A 16,940-nucleotide genomic window follows, 5' to 3' on the forward strand; every position below is an offset into this window, starting at 1 on the left:
CCTATGTTTTGTAAAATACAAATACTTTACCATCGGAAAGATTATGAGAAGGACGTAGGGCTATCTGAAGAACTTGTAATGGAGCGACGCTCGATAGAGGACGCAGTCAAGAGTTCAATTTACTTATATTCGATTCAACTCTATTCGATAAAAATAAGATAAAAAGCAATCTCAAAGTAAAGGTTACTGCATGAATGGGCTTCGTATTGAAAGAATTAAGACAATCTAACGTGAGAATATTTGTAGTGTCATGACATTCTTTCAATATGCTACAAACATAAATATTCAGTACAAAATTATTGTTAAATCTTTGGTTCTTAGCAGTAAATAACCTGCATTCACTCATGTGGTATCTGTAAGTTAAGACAAGAGGTAATGGACTGTTACAAAATAATTAATATTTCATTCTTACTCGTGTTTAATCACAATGAATATTGGTTGTGTAAATAATTCGTCTTTAAATTACTATTCATACCATATTCGAATGGCTTCAATAGTTTATCTTCTTTATTCAAACTGTTCCATGAAGTTTACTAATTATTGTGGGAAATTATCAATCTATTGAGCAATTTTATTTGATCTGATTGTAACCGAAATTGCAGCTAACTATTATGACTAAAATGTGCTGTGATTATTTTTAACTTGTCAATAAAGATTAGATTATATGAGGTTGTGTGACTGAAACTAAATTTCAACCAGTGATGCAGATATTAACGCTAATATGAAAGTGATCACAGACCTGAAATGATATTTAATTTTTTCCCAAGTGTAATCGACACTCAAATAAAAGAAATATTTTCTGAATTTAATATTTCTAAGGTACACCTATTATGCTCAATTTACAAAGTATAATATAAAAAAGCTGTTGGCAGAAAATAACTAAATGATACAAAGGTCAGATGTAAAAGTATGACAAGTTTTGCAAAGGGTAAAAATAAACTTAAACTAGTAGTTTATTAGTACTTGGAATTTTTATTTTTCATAAATAGTTGCAGTAGGTATGTTTATGTATCGTTCATTATCCAAACAACATTGGAGCCGAAGCATAGTTGTACATTTTTTATACCTATACTCAAGCAGTTGACAATGCAGTTACTCGGTCTAATGTCTATTGGTCCCAGTATCAGTTTATCTCATGGATAAAATGTAAACGGTTTGTTTCTAATGAATAAATGTATTTCAAAATTTATCTTTCCACACAAATTGTACATATTACATACGTTGTCACTGACTCATCAAAAATCGAGCGTCGAAACAGAGTTCGTAGCAAATATTAATCATTGAATATGAGTAACAAAAATATTCAGATTGTTGAAGGATCCGTATTGAGTATTTGACAAGATCAAATTTCAACCAGATACTTAAATGAGAAATTTGTACTTGAATAGCAATAAAATGAATAATTACTTTTATATCATTTTCGGTCCAAGGTAGATAAATCTTCCCATACCGCAAATATTCCATACCATATTCGCAAATATTCAATTACCTTTATTTTACTAAAAAGCAAGATGCTGTTACTAGAAAAATGTTTATCGAATATTTTGCTTTTTGTTCATACAGAAAAGCCTCTATTACCTTCATTACTCTGTGATCATTAAAAATTACTAATACAATTAGGTAAGCTTGATGAACTAACACCTAGAAATTTGTAAGAATAACACTGAATATTAATTTATAAAAGAATGCGATAGGAAATCTTTGGCCAAAATAAATGCAATCACATTTGTCACAATTATATTCGACTTTAAGTCGCTACAAGTAGGATTAGAAATAACGTTAGTTGAAAGTAGTTTTAAGGACAATTATTCATTGTGTAAATTTGCACAATACCACAAATAAAAATGTTTACACGTTACTTACAATTACAGTAAATGTAATTCATAATACCCACATTTCATCGAATACATTTGCTTAGCGAAAAAGTTTAAATACTTAAATATTCAATCCACTAAGCAGACGCAAGTATTTAATGCAATACAAGCTGAAAATAAGATAACAACTGGGCCCTTAAGCTTATCGGAAATCACAGTTTGTCACAAAAGTACAGTAGTAAAATTTAATAAACTAGGGAATAAGTAACAGCAAAGAGCAATACTCTCAATAGCAAAGAAATAATACTTGCAAATGCACTTTTAATATGTAACACAAAAATAACTCACGTTTCCAAAAGCTTATTGTAAGAAAATCTATGCATTCCCAATTTTCAAGTCACAGTCAAATATTGAAATTTGACTGATATACAGACATTTGGAAACCTGATTTTGGCGTTAATTACGTGTATGTAATTTTTGAAAAGAATTATAAATTTATACGTACAGGGGCAACTTTTTAATTAGAATAATTTGTTTTTTTTTCCAACAATTTTGTATTTTTAGGAAAATTTTATCCAAGACAATTCGTACAATCGATACTACACCAAGAAAGTTGAAGATAAAAAGAAGGATGACTGACACCATGTACGTATTTTGAATAAATCGTGATGCTTATTTAGAACAAAAAAATAATACTTAGGTTTTAAGTATGCTATAACAAATAAATTTATCAAATACGAATAATAATTCATAATTTTTAACCCTAGGAAATAAGTAATAGCACAAAACAACAAAACATCACTTATTCTCATGCTATATTTACAACATCTTTTCCGCTATTATGCCTATATCTTGTAGCGGCTTTCTTACAACCTGAATCTAGGTAAAGTAACTAAAGCTTATGGCACTCATTTTCAAAGACCTAGAAAATTTGGCTCAAACAATGCTGTCTCAGTATATGTGTAGCTTGGTAAATTCTGTGTTTGACAAACAATAATTAAGGCACCGCTTAACTGTTATTGGTATATATATATATATATATATGTATATAATACTTTGTGTAATACATTCTTCTTCCGTTCCTTCAAATGGTTAACGGGATCCGTTTGAATTTTAACGACCACTTTTGTAATATGTACCAGTGATCTTACAAACAAAGAATTTGTGTTGGTAAACAATCTCCAACACAGAGACACGTATTTATAATATTCAATTGATATTCAAACCATTTGTTACTACATTCTAACAATTCCGAAGACAATGAATACCCAAATGATTTAACTAGAAGTTTCTCGCGTCTGAAATGGTCCAGTTAAAATACGAATTTGAAAACTCAGTTCGGCGATGCCTCAAGCAATTGACTAAGAACTACCCTACCCTATAAAGCTTATGATAGATATAGATACAATTTTTCTTTGACTATTTTCTGTTTGGCAACGTAATCGAAGCAAATTTATCACCGCGAATAAAATCTATTCTATGATATTAATCGCAAACAGCCCTTTCCTTTGCATTTCCATAATTTATCCGAATTTATATATTATAACGATTATAAGTCTACAGCTTAGCATATAAAATTTGCAACTTTATCGTCGCAGACCAGTACGTTTGTGTATATAATTTTTTTTACGAACAGTAACAGCCTTAGATTTGACTATATGGCTCTTTTAAAGTAAAATAGTATGGTATCATTGTACAGTACTGTGGCAGCAATTTTAAATAGTTATTTACAGCAGCAGCTTTATAGTTTACAATTATCGTCAGACTTGACTGTGTAAAAGAAAAATATTTTAACTATCCTTCACTTACTCTCTGTAGTGTGTAGTAAATTACTTTCAAGTATATTTCAACAGGGATTTATCAGTCTCGGCGACAAAAGCTTATTTGTCATAATTACGATATTCATTTTGACAAACAATGAAAGTGTATTGATAAAATGCCTTCAAATTATAAACTTCGTAGAAAGGTTGATCTTTAATGAACAGCGTGTCTGTCTTTGAGTAATAATTGCGTCATAGATGAAAGTGGAAAACGTGCTGAGTTAGTAGAGTATGCTTAAAGATGACTTGCACCTTTTTTCTAAATACATCTAAATAAATATGAATTTTTCAAACTATAACATTTTTTCACGATCTTGTGATGAAGTTAAGTAAACCAATTAAAAAGAAAAAAAAAAAACGTAATCTTCGTCTGTTATTGTGATCTTAGGTATGTGATCTTAGGTAATGATTCTGAACTTAATAATCTGAATGGCTAAGGTTAAATCCAGGTGAAATCTTAGCAAACCTTACAAATGCTTTATGCGTATACAAAAAAAGTGTGACTGGTATTCCGTACTTCGATAATGTTAATACACGTATGTTTGATTTTTATTCAGCTCTTTAGATTGAGTGTAATGTAATTCAAACTTGTATGAGCTTGCAGATCTTTTCTTTTTAGTAATTAGCAATAGAATTTAAAATGGACTAGATTCAAGCGTGCAATTCAGCAAGAGCAATCTTAAACGTGTCTTAAACGTAAAAATTATTAATTCGTCAATGATTAAAAAGAGATTACTTTTTGCGAAAAATTTGCCGAAAATTTTGACGTACGTATCGACACGTTGAGTAGCAGAGTTGATTTTAGACCAATAAATTTAACTTTGTCGTAGCAGAAAATACTGGGTAAAAATGACTTTTTTCCAAACTATACCTAACAAATGTGGTGTGAACAATACTATTAAATTATCTTAGAACGCACCATTTTGTAGAAATAATTTTAGTTTTGTGGGATAATCTGTCATCACTCCTGTGGCACCAAGTTCAAATGCTTCTTTGAACTCATCTTCCTTATTCAATACCCAAAAGTATACCTAGCAAATGAAAATTGATTAGGCACATGGGTAGGAAAATTATGGCTTTAATGAATGTACATTAAAACACGTGTAGTTCAAAACGGTAAAGAATTATTCTCAATACTTACATGTATTCCACGTGCTTGCAGATGATTAAACAAACATGGCCTCATGAGTAATAAGTTTATAGAGCGAACAACTAGTTTCTCCAATGGAAGAAATGTTGGAATTGGACCACCTTTGCGCCTGAATTACAAGAAAATTATGGCTCTCTAAGTTACATTGGAAAATTAATATAAACCCAAATTTTTTTCACTATAATACTTGAATAAACAATCGTTTTAGATAAATTTTACTATGTGAAACGGAATTTTCGAAATTTTTTTTCAGAAGTTTGTTTGAAAAGTGAAAAATGCAGTGTTTTTTTTTTTTTTAAACAAGTTTTACAAGCGATGTAGTTACCTCAGATAGATAGACGGTAGAAATATTTCCAAATGAGTCTCTTTCAAAGGCACAAATGGTAACAGACCAGTGTACATAAGGAATATGAGTAAAGTAACACGCTGCATAGAGAACAGCAAGTTCACATTTGGATTCTGCGGATGGAAAAAGAAAATTCGAGGTGCTAATTAAAATTCTATACAAATATTAATAATGATCAGTAGGAGTTAAAGTTCGACATCACGTACCGCTTTGTAACATTTTTTAGTTATCTCGTCACTGAAGTTTCCCCACACAGTATATTCCTCGCGATTATACTCTTTGATGAGATCTGACACCCTGGCGATGAGGCGATCGTCATTGACTTTGATGTCAATGTTGATAGGCAAGTTGGGAAATGTGTCGAATACTTCCTTCAACAGGGCAAATCTTCGCTCCTCCTCTTTCTCAGATCCCACAAATTCCATATCTGTTAAACTTTACTTTTCAAATGGATTTTAACAAAATATACGACAGAGGGAACAGCGAGATTCAAATACCTGGGTCAAAGTCAATAGGGAGATTCCTTTTCAGTAATGGCAAATCTTTGTAATCCAAATCCGATATATTCATATTCCTACCAGTGCTGCGCAATAGATTATGGTCATGCGAAACCACTACTTGTCCATCTCTTGTTAGATGACAATCCAACTCAAGCATTTCTGTTCCAATTGCGACAGCCCTGAAATAGAGACCTCATTAAAATACAGTGTAAACTGAATCGAACTGATTAGATATAATTTCGCTATTTGTGCGAGTACATAATTAACATTTTTGGAAATAATTTTATTTGCATAACCGAACGGTGTGCAAATGTGAAAAGTAAATAAACTGATAAGTAATCTACGAGAAAATGAAACAAAGGAAAAATAAACTTCATACCGTTTGAATGCACACATTGTATTTTCGTAGCTTTCGCCAGCACCTGAAAGACAATTATCGAATATATTAGCCGGATTAATTAAAAGCTCATGATATTTAGTAGGCGTTATGAATTTTTGTAACAGGTGAAACAGAAAATCTGCATAACATCAATATTTAATAATAAGAATTATGCGCTTACCACCCCTGTGACTGATGTGATGACACATGAATTTCACCTTTTTTTTCTTGTGTATCAACGTTGGGTATTTGAATAAAATCATCGATGTCAATACGTAGCCGCCGATCAAAGCGTAAAAGAACATTTTATTTATTTTTATCGTTACAGAGAACGATGACTGATCAAGTACAAAGGCATAAAGTGACAGGTAGAACTATGGTAGGCAACGCATTATGTAGCAGACGATAAATTAATATTATTATTATGTTTGCACAGAAATATTGATACCAACTATGTAAATGATTAACGAGATTTAAATGGAACTAGATCGGACAATATGGTGAAAATGACTAAAATAGCCCTATAATGTCGTTGGCACTCACCGCGAATATTCCAACAATTTGAGCACGTTAATTTGCGTTAAGCGAAATCGACAAAGCGAAATCAGATTCTGCAAACGATAACGAACAATTACAAAAATTTTTCATCTATGTTATAGTAATATTGTCTTCAAAGGTTGTGAAAATCGTCAAATTTAAAAGTTCAATGGATTGGCCCAACTGGCACCTGTAGTTCAACGCGTTACTGGTTGGTGGCGCTAGCGCCGACTGTAATCAGTCATCTGTTTTCCGCGTCCCCACCACATTCCGCAGTCTGCTCTATGGTTCGCTGAGAGATATGGTGTGATGTGTGAAAACAGTTATGATAGGGCATGACAGAGTACGGTTATGTTAACTCGGGTTAGCCGCGGGATGTGGTTTCAGCATAAATGAGGTATTAATTAAGTGTGAAAAATACACCGATCGCCTCGATGACTAAGACCGGTTGATCTATATAAAGTGAATTATGGAAACGACAACGAGGATCCCTCCGAATTTGTCTCATCAGCATCTAATGGGTGAAGAGCATCAAAATCCCTTAGGTGGACAACCGAAGCGGATTACCCCGGTGGAAAGGGTTGTCACATTACGCGAATGGTTAACCGTACTTGTATTATGCTTCGTTAATCTGATCAACTACATGGACAGATTTACTATCGCAGGTACGTGCCCAAACATCATGCCTGCGCAGTTGCGCACTTTTGTCTGTAAGTATGTACATAAGTATACGACATTCTCACGATTACAAATTAAATTAATATCTCACTGAGATAGCCGATCATTTTTCATAACCAATCAGCCGGCTCTGCTCGTTGACGCGTCGTATCGAATCATCTTTCATAGACATTCTTCTTTCAATTAACTTAACGGACAATTTGTCTGAAGCTGCATACCTACCATAATTTATTCATATCACCAATTCAAGTTTCGTTCTTCGTCTCATGTTCTATGACATCTGACATTTTTATCCAATTTGATACCTGGGCTCGTTGGCATTGCAAATTTCTTTTTTCAACTGTGTGATTCAAGTCGATTATTGAGTAAAGGACTTGCAATTTTTTTACAGCTTTCTGAAGCTGTTCACTTTTTGCAGAAGTTACAGCCGTTTATTCCACTTGCAAAGAGACCGTTTTAACCAAGATGTTGATCAAAATGTTTGGTTTATACCTCCCAATTCCTTGCATAATCATGACGAGTCATTATTGGTCACTTGTAAAGTAAGAGGTCAAATTCGTGATAATAAGGAGTTATTTCCCAAATTTCCCACAGGAATTTTGACAGACATTCAAAAGAATTACAACATAGGAGATGACTTGGGCGGCTTGCTTCAAACAGCCTTTATAGTAAGCTATATGATCTTTGCACCTTTATTTGGATACCTTGGAGATCGGTACAACAGAAAATTCATCATGAGTTTTGGAGTCTTTCTTTGGTGCCTTACAACCTTTATTGGCTCTTACATGCAGGTAACTGGGGGCTACTAAATATTCGTAGTTTTTTTTTATTCATCCCCATGATTATTATCAGACGAAGATTTTTCATTTCAGAGTTTCGAATGGTTTTTGGTATTTCGAATGTTCGTTGGTATTGGCGAGGCTAGTTACTCGACCATAGCCCCTACCATCATAAGCGACTTGTTCGTCAAAGACGTTCGATCAAAGATGCTAGCCCTGTTCTACTTTGCCATACCGGTTGGAAGGTGCGTCCTTGGCCTCCTTACTGATATAGAAAATACTTCAACAACCGTCGATCTTTCCTTAGTAAAATTAGAAAATAATATAAAAAATTGTGCATCATCAAACAGCATGAACAATAATTAATTTATCGTAAAACCACTTTCTGGGATAAGGTCTTCAACAGGATCTACTTTGTCTCCATAGCCTATCGATAAAATAATTCAGCTGTTATGTTCTAGTGGTTTAGGGTACATAACGGGGAGCAAGACTGCAGAATTTGCTGGTTCCTGGCACTGGGGGCTACGCGTTACCCCAGTATTAGGTATACTGGCAGTATTTCTGATTTTATTAGTGGTACAGGATCCTGTTAGGGGTGAAAGAGAAGGAGGGAGTCATATTCACAGCACTTCATGGACAGACGATATCAAATCCCTGTGTAGAAAGTAAGACTGAATAATTTTCAATTCAATTTCTTAATCGTGTCAACGAAAATGTTTATTCTCATAAAAAATAGAGGTATTCCTGTAATGAAAATTTATTTTTAGTCCTAGCTTCATGCTATCCACTGCAGGATTCACCTGCGTCTCATTCGTCGCTGGAGCATTGGCATGGTGGGGACCTTCGTTTATTCACTTGGCCCTCACACTCCAGCCTAATGGAGGAAAAGAAATTACCTTATCCGAGTGAGTTTTCTTACTACCTTTCAAAATTGTATCAAAGTTGTGTTTCTGCCAGTTAGAAAACTTGTATTTAAATTTCAAACATTGTTTAAACGCAGCCAGTATTATGTATGAATTCTACTGTTTGGGTCAAATAATCATTTATATTTTTTACTTATATTTGAATACTTCTCATTCCTTTTGACGCTGTAACCTTTTTTTTATGACAAATGACTTATTTTCTTCTCTTTTACAGCGTTTCATACAAATTCGGAATCATAGCTATGATTGCGGGGATTATTGGAGTCCCGCTAGGATCAATTATGGCACAACGATTAAGGGTGAAATGGCGAAACGCGGATCCACTGATTTGTGCTGTTGGCTTACTTATTAGCACGCCTTTTCTTTTCTTCGGAATCATTACTGCCAGTACAAATTCAATTCTTTGTTATACCCTCATATTTTTTGGACAGCTCGCATTGAATCTTAACTGGTCAATTGTAGCTGATATGTTACTGGTAAGAAATTTTCATCAAAACATCAATAATTATCCTAATTTTAAAGTCAGGAGTATTATTTTGTGTCAGCACGTGAGACTTGTGTTAATTTTCTATGCTTTTTTTTATTTTTTTTATGTTCACAGTATGTCGTCCTACCGACAAGAAGGTCAACTGCAGAAGCTTTTCAAATTTTAATAGCACACATGTTAGGAGATGCGGGAAGTCCATATATTATTGGATTAGTAAGTATAAGAAATAATATGAATATCTTCTCTTGAGAAGTAACCCATTTGCAAATGACAGACCTCTGTAGATCAAGAATAAATAAGATGACACAATTGCACCGATTTAAAATCACATCATTTCTCAATGCAAACATATTGTAATAATTTATCGCTTGTAGGTATCTCAGGCATTGAAAAAGGCACTGAGCCCAACGACCCTCGTAATCGGCGATGAAGATAAAAATGAATACGACGCAGTGACTAAATTTCGTAGTCTACAATACGCCCTCTTCATAACAACATTTATCGAAATAATTGGTGGCCTTTTCTTCTTTTTCACGGCTCTGTACATACAGAAGGACAAGGCTGTAGTCGATCTTTCAATCGCAGGTAAGTGATGACTCAATCTTATTTCTGATCTTATTAATCGATATACAGTTATTAATATCTGACATGATAACTCGAGTGGCAGAAAAAACGGTATATACTTGTTCCTATTAATTTTCATACAAATACTCCAAGTAAACATAGAAATTGAATTTCAGTCAAATTCTCTTTTCTGTTAGTATTAGTGTTCTACGACTATGCAGTTATGAGTCTTATACCTGATTGGAATCAAATATAATACTTTAAAACTCTTGCCTTTACTATATGAATAGCGTCACTATCGTGCTAAATATAAACTTGGCATTTACTAACGCTGCCTATAAGCATAATGCAAAATACTTTGCACACATATCTTGAGCAATTCGTTCTATATGATTAATGTTACAATATTATATTAGTCAAGTATGGTACAATGTATCTTTTTTATGAAGCTTTTGTAACATTTGCCTTATTGCTTCAAGTGAGCATTGTGTCTTAAATACGAGATTGTCAAAGTTGGATTTCTACAAAATGAAACCCAAGTAGAATATTTTTAATGATGGTTAGTCGAGTGTATGACAATAAGCTCAATTTATAAGTATCATTTATCAGTGCAAAGCTGAAATAATAAAACAGTGTCATTAATATATCTCACACATGACGGCAGACCCATGTTTGATGTACAAATAGTGTACCTAATATAGAAAAAAGATCAATTATCGAATGAAAAAAAATTAATTTAACAATAGTAGAACTTGGTATTTCTTCTTTTTTTTCTTTTTTTTTTTCAATTACAAAGTATCGAACGTAAAATATCCTTTGGTTGTGTTTTTTCTGGGTGCGTATTGTTGTGAAGGAAATTGAAAACGAGAACATTCGTACTATCTGTAACTGCATACTGTGTAATTTGTGATCATCTGAACAAGTTGGAATATGAAATAATTATTTTTAACTTAAAAATCGTCGTTTATCAACTAGAGTAAAACAAAGAAATTTACTCTTGGAGACGAACATGCAGTAACAGTGTTATCCGTGTATTCCCTGAATAAGTAACGAACGGGATTTTAGTGCATTATCATTTATTGTTTTGCACAGTACACGGGCTGGTTTCAAGTTTGCAGTTATCACAATCTCATACCGCTGTTTAACCAAGGTAGAGTTACAATGTATCATTTGGATTCTATACTTAATATACCCTAGTTAGTTTTAAACTTTTCAACTGTCTCAGTTCGATTATTCAGTTGGCGCTCAATTTATTTTATTTTACATGACAATATTACCCGGTTCTATTTTATTCGCCTGCTTAATTATACTTGATGTCATTTTTTCATTATACTGTAAATTTCCACGTCTGTACTGTAAACCATAACGTCCTGTAATGCAGATATTTTATTTTATTCGTACATTAGGAGCAATAGAGTTGAATCACACTTCCACCACGCGCTTCTACTAAATGGTGCATTCATTATTATATCCATTACTAAGCCTGGCTTAATTGATATGTAAAAAGCTGCACCTGAGTTTATAAAATAGCCAGATATCCTGCTACTGAAGTCAAGCTGAAAAATACTGTTATATTTTTTATTATTTAGTTTCTTGTGTATTCTTGCAACAGCGATGTTGATAGTTTTTAATTGTTATTTTATGTTCCAGCATTATAGATATTTTTTATTACTTATTTTTTTCGACGTTATTAAAAAATTATTTCAGAAATACAATGATTATCAACAAAATTAATCTCAGAGTTTGACGTTTCTTCAAGAATATTCTTTGTTATATTTATACCTAGGTGGCAGATTTTCATAACGTCTGATCGCTTGAATTCCAGATTAATGTGTCATTTCTTCTACTATTAATGCAATGTATGATGCTAATTATTATAGGAATTTCTTAAAATAATCTCATTATTTCACTTTTTGATTAATTTATTGAATTCTATTAATTTTTCATAATCTTCCTCCTGAATATCAGCATTTTTGTCTTTCTGTATGCTTTGCATGTCTTTAATGTCTTACAGGTCTGATTTGGTGATTAATAGACAAGATGAATGTAAGAACAGAATTTAATTCTTGCTTGACGCCGAGAACTCAAAGGTCAGTTATTGAAAAACTACTAGTCAATTCTAATCATGGTTAAAACAACATTCATCCAACATTGAACTAACGATGATATAATTCATCTTGTCTATTTAATCACTTATATTTCCTAATCAGTGTTTTAACACTGTACTCGTTAAGGCTCTTAGAACGTGAACAATTAATGAAAAAGAAGAATGAAAATTTAAGCTGACAATGAACATAATATTTACTTTCACATAAAAAGTTTTAATGATTTAATAACGGAGCCTTGACAGATATAATGTATCAGCTTGTTTGTTACGCTTATGACTTTTTTGATTGAAAGAATAATGATGTTTACACCGGGGCTTGTTGTATGGACTTTGGCAGCTTTAAACAGTATCTGTAAATGGTATATATAAATCGCAGCAAAGTTTATTACAAGTAGATACTACTGGGTTTTAATTTCAGTGCAACAAATTATCATTCGTTATATTATACTACATGTATAAAATTTTTTAATTTTTTCATCTTACGGCTTCCATGTTAGTTTGAAAAATATTTACCAATCAGATTTATCTAACTTCGTGAATAAAATTGATCACAGATAATTTCTCGACTTATTTTGAATCAAAATTAGCTTGGCAGGACTTGAATTGTACCAGACGTCAAGACAAATTTTGCAACAATAAATTAATAAGTTTAACGTTCCAATTTTACAAGTAAATTGATCCTTTTTTATTTTGTTGTGCTGTTAAAGTGAATACATGAATAAATTAAAAAAAAGAAAAAGAAACCGCTTCAATACAATTTTCTAATATGGTTAAAAATGCATGTAACATTTTATATAACATACAAACATCTTTCTTACAGAAAAATGTCTAGACACTAAGAATAATGGGCAGTCAGAATCAACGCGTTTATAGATCATCAGAGGGCTGCCACCTGATAGTGTGCTGTATATCTGGTATATAATTTATTTTCATGATTTCATATAACGCCTTATTAAGTGTTGATGTGGCAATCAATTTAAAATTAAGTTTACTTTTGTATCGAATTTCAAAATGATTTAGATTACAAGGAAATGTTCATTCCTGTCTCTGTAATGATACTTCTTTTTTCATCTCTCTATCTTCAAACGATAATGATTTATTATAAAGTATTTGTGACATTGTCAAGATGAAGGTTCTACTTTTGTCGTTAATAGAATATTCTTTTTTAATCATTAAATTGATTACCCGTTGCACATCCACTCGACATCATTTTTACGCTTGATTATTTTGTTTGGTTTCTGTAAGTGTTTTTTTTTTTTTTTCCCCATATGGTGTAGTTTCATGTGACTTTTGAGTTGTATGATCCTCGGTCAGTTGTCACGCGCACACTTGCACTAACTTTAAAAATTTACATCAACATATAATTACTTATTCAGGTCAGCAGTTCTGTACTATTTTAACTAGACAAAATTTTAACTACTGAAAACACGGGGTAGCATGGTGAAATATATTTGTTTAGTTGTTCTTTATCCAATAAATCTGGGCTATACATATATCTAAGGTATAGGCTTACAAATTTTGAAGCGTTAAATGGCTGCAGGATGGAGTGTTTTTGGGCATGCAATTACACATGTTTATTTTGTTTGTCAAAAGTGTCTGTCTCCTAAGGTCGCCAGATAGGTCGTTCTGTCTTGTGTCCTTAAGTTTTTTTTAACAAACGTAGTATTTGTTGTTGTTATAAATGAAATCTACCGTCACTGAACATTTACTTTATTTTTGTAAGATATTTTTAAAACCAAAGTCTAGATGTTATATAAATGTAAACAAAACAATTTGTTTGACTGATAAATGTGTACAATATAATCGTATCATTGTCTCGTAGAAAAGATTAAAGTATATATTTGGTAATTAATTAAACATAGAATTCAAATCAATTTTATTTATACCTAGTATTTTTTTCTTTCTTTTTTTTTCCCATCCCGGTTGGCATGATTTTACATTGTGCAGAGTCTCATTCGTTATTTTACTTTACTTTTGTCAATTGTCTTTTGTTATTCAATAAGGTGCTCTATTTTTGCGAACCGTCAGTTGTGCTTTTTGTGCATGCTGCATCCCCACTAATGATTGATAATGTAAATTACTACGGGAATATTCATGTTTCACGGGACTATTTCATTATTTTCACGAAACAATAGATATGTAGTGCTTTTATAATTAACAGAATTATGGTTTTGCAATGTATCATTTCTTAAGTCGTATTCACTGAGATAATTTATTGTCCTATCAGCCAGTGAACTTCAACGTGCAAATCAACCCCTCCGCAATGTTTGAAAATAATTTTATAACGTCAACCGTATTTTTTCCATCCTTTCTCTACTTCAATATACTTCATTTCCAATTTTCTTCAGATGGTTGAACAGAAGAAATGGTATGCTCATATATGACAGAGATCATTATCGTATTTGTTGACTGATATTTATTAGGAAGAACACATTCCTCGTCGTTCGAAAAGATAACAATCAACTCGAACTATTGATAGAAAATGTTCTTGAGGTTTTTTCAATAAAGAAAACCATAGTATTTCATAAATCATATCATTTGAAAAACGGTATAACTATTGAATTACTTAATAACTTTCATTTCCACAGTATAAGAAATATTAATTAATCCACGTTCTGTTGCAGATGAAACAGTTTCAGAAACATTGCAATACTACGATGACGAGCTTCCAAATAGCACAACAAATTGAATGGAAAAACAGTGATTAAGAATTTTGGTTCTGTACTAACAAAGTTTTTTTTAAAAAACTAGCCTCTGTTTTGTTATAGAATTTTGTACAGGCTGGACTCGCCTTGAGGAGAAATGGAACCCAAAAAATGTTAGAGATACGTATGTTGAATGAACAGATCTTTGAGTATTGAATTGATATAGTATTTTTGTAATTTCTAGCGGGTAACATTTACAAGGTATTAGTGGCTTCCTCTGTTGTTTATACATCACTAATCTTACGATGCGATTATATTTAGCTGTAAAATTTGGAGGGGGTGTTAGAAAGAGACTTAAAAAAAACGATAACGATAGACTTACTTAAACCATGATCTTTTCTCAGGTAGAGTAAAACGAAGAAAAAAAATTCATGCGAATCATGTGAAAGTATACTTTCACTGAACTCACTATTTATCATTATCGAATAAAACAATCAACTTTAATTTATTTGTGCAAAGTTGTAATTATTCTGAGATTTAAACAATATATTAATATTAGGCAACGGCATTTAATTTTTAAGTGGTAATTGTCATGAAATTGGTTTAGCGTTTGCAGTAAACCAGGTAAAATTCACATTAATGTTTTGCCTAAAATGATCGATTAAAAATTTATAAATATGCGTTATCTGTGTACATGTCAAAATTAAGTTTAGGATAATTGAATTAAATTTAAAATTCTTTTACTGTTTCTTAGCAAATACGTGAAATGCATATTTATTTGCTTCAGTACAACTGCGTTGCGCAAATAATATCAGCGGACGGTAGATCAAACATGTAACGATATCATGTCTAGTCTACTGTATGAGTTTCTAGTATAGTGAGAATAGATATCAAGTACGAAGATACAAATATAATTGCAGATGAGGAAATTTTTTAGATACAACAATGTATACTTATTGTTAGTTCCACAAGTTATCTGTTAGTTAACGACATCACAAAGTTAGAAGTAAATTATAATTGCTCGATACGCAAAATAGACAAAAGTTAAAAAAACAAAGTAAAGAGATTTTCAGGAAAGACAATTAGGTATACGTGTATCTAGATGCAATACAAGACTGGATATTTGTTATAAGTTTGAAGGAATATGCAACTTTGATACATTACCAAATTTTAGGAATATTAAATTCCGATTAAAGATGAAGAACAAAAATCATTGTATTAAATGGTAAGTGTTGTAAGGAGAGTTGGTATTTGAAACGAGTTTTGCAAATGCATCTCTACCTGATTGGAGTTTGCAAAAAAGTACTAGCAGATTGTATCTTTAAGCCATTCAAAGCGTAACTACTCTACTTCATCTTGCCATTATTTAACATACTGTATATACAGGCATAATTGAAACATTACTGCATGATTTTAGGATCTTCTAAAAATACTTTGCGTCATGTTTTTTTTTGCAGCGTATAGGTAGATTCCTAGTCTGAGGATTGTTCGAAGGTTCTGTCTATTTATTTAATTATCAATACTTACATCACTGTTGTTTTTTAATGTATATTAAGGCTGGATGCTTTCTTAATTTTTGGTATAATTTACCAAAAACCTAAAACATATCGTGTATTTTTCAATAATATTTTTTTTCATTCTACGAATGAATATTTATTCTTGTCAAATCCTATGATCAAATGAATTTTTCTTGTTTATTGTACTTTTGCCGTATTTGTATATTTGCCACAAACATCCTTTTGCTTTCTGTATTTTTAAAGTTTCGCCTCACATTTCTAAATATTGTTTAAACTCTAGCCATATGTTCGGCTGCTATAATACTGGAGTTTCCATGTATGTATAATAAGGTTCTGTCACAATTGGCAGATAGGCATTAATGTATATTTGAAGTATTATCGTGCAACTACGCTCATGGCATCACCACATGAATTGTACAGCAAAACATAATACCCTAATTACATGCGAAATATGAAATAAGAAACTGCCTCGAACTGTTAGATTTATAAAATATTGATTTCGGATATATGAAAAAATAAAATTAATAAAAATTTCGGTTTTCATAGAAAACAGTTTCATTAAATTTATTAAAAATTCATCACTGTAGATAGCCAGATACAACTGAAAAATGCTCGTTAAAAAAAATAAAGGTCAATGTACACGACTAAAAAGCTGAATTGAATGGAATTGTAACAAGTTCTGAAAAATGGTCAT

General features: G+C 31.9%; 2 protein-coding genes across 5 annotated transcripts; one reads left to right on the forward strand and one right to left on the reverse strand.

Annotated features, from left to right (window-relative positions):
* Positions 1 to 989: 989 nt before the first annotated feature.
* LOC107224509 (lysophospholipase D GDPD1) lies at positions 990 to 6,416 on the reverse strand. Its single transcript, XM_015664585.2, has 7 exons — positions 6,191 to 6,416; positions 6,010 to 6,052; positions 5,628 to 5,809; positions 5,337 to 5,557; positions 5,110 to 5,243; positions 4,776 to 4,893; positions 990 to 4,665 (listed from the first exon to the last, which is right to left on the reverse strand). Exons 1-7 carry the CDS (start codon positions 6,312 to 6,314, stop codon positions 4,543 to 4,545), a joined length of 945 nt encoding a protein of 314 aa, XP_015520071.1. The 5' UTR covers positions 6,315 to 6,416; the 3' UTR covers positions 990 to 4,542.
* A 386-nt stretch (positions 6,417 to 6,802) lies between these two features.
* Positions 6,803 to 16,796, forward strand: LOC107224493 (protein spinster). 4 transcript variants are annotated; one of them, XR_006902698.1, is made up of 11 exons: positions 6,803 to 7,211; positions 7,819 to 8,015; positions 8,097 to 8,248; positions 8,465 to 8,668; positions 8,771 to 8,908; positions 9,141 to 9,402; positions 9,528 to 9,626; positions 9,788 to 9,998; positions 11,992 to 12,067; positions 12,905 to 12,998; positions 14,709 to 14,822. XR_006902698.1 is itself a non-coding variant. In XM_015664573.2 (10 exons), exons 1-9 carry the CDS (start codon positions 7,016 to 7,018, stop codon positions 12,955 to 12,957), a joined length of 1,512 nt encoding a protein of 503 aa, XP_015520059.1. In that variant the 5' UTR covers positions 6,804 to 7,015; the 3' UTR covers positions 12,958 to 12,998; positions 14,709 to 16,796. The 4 variants fall into 4 exon arrangements, 3 of the variants coding, with proteins under 3 accessions (XP_015520059.1, XP_015520051.1, XP_046586633.1); XM_015664573.2 differs by lacking the exon at positions 11,992 to 12,067 and having other exon boundaries at positions 6,804 to 7,211; positions 14,709 to 16,796; XM_015664565.2 differs by lacking the exons at positions 11,992 to 12,067; positions 12,905 to 12,998 and having other exon boundaries at positions 6,805 to 7,211; positions 14,709 to 16,796.
* The last annotated feature ends 144 nt before the right edge of the window (positions 16,797 to 16,940 follow it).

The sequence above is a fragment of the Neodiprion lecontei genome, chromosome 2 (genome assembly GCF_021901455.1).
Source record: "Neodiprion lecontei isolate iyNeoLeco1 chromosome 2, iyNeoLeco1.1, whole genome shotgun sequence".
Taxonomy (NCBI): Eukaryota; Metazoa; Arthropoda; class Insecta; order Hymenoptera; family Diprionidae; genus Neodiprion; species Neodiprion lecontei.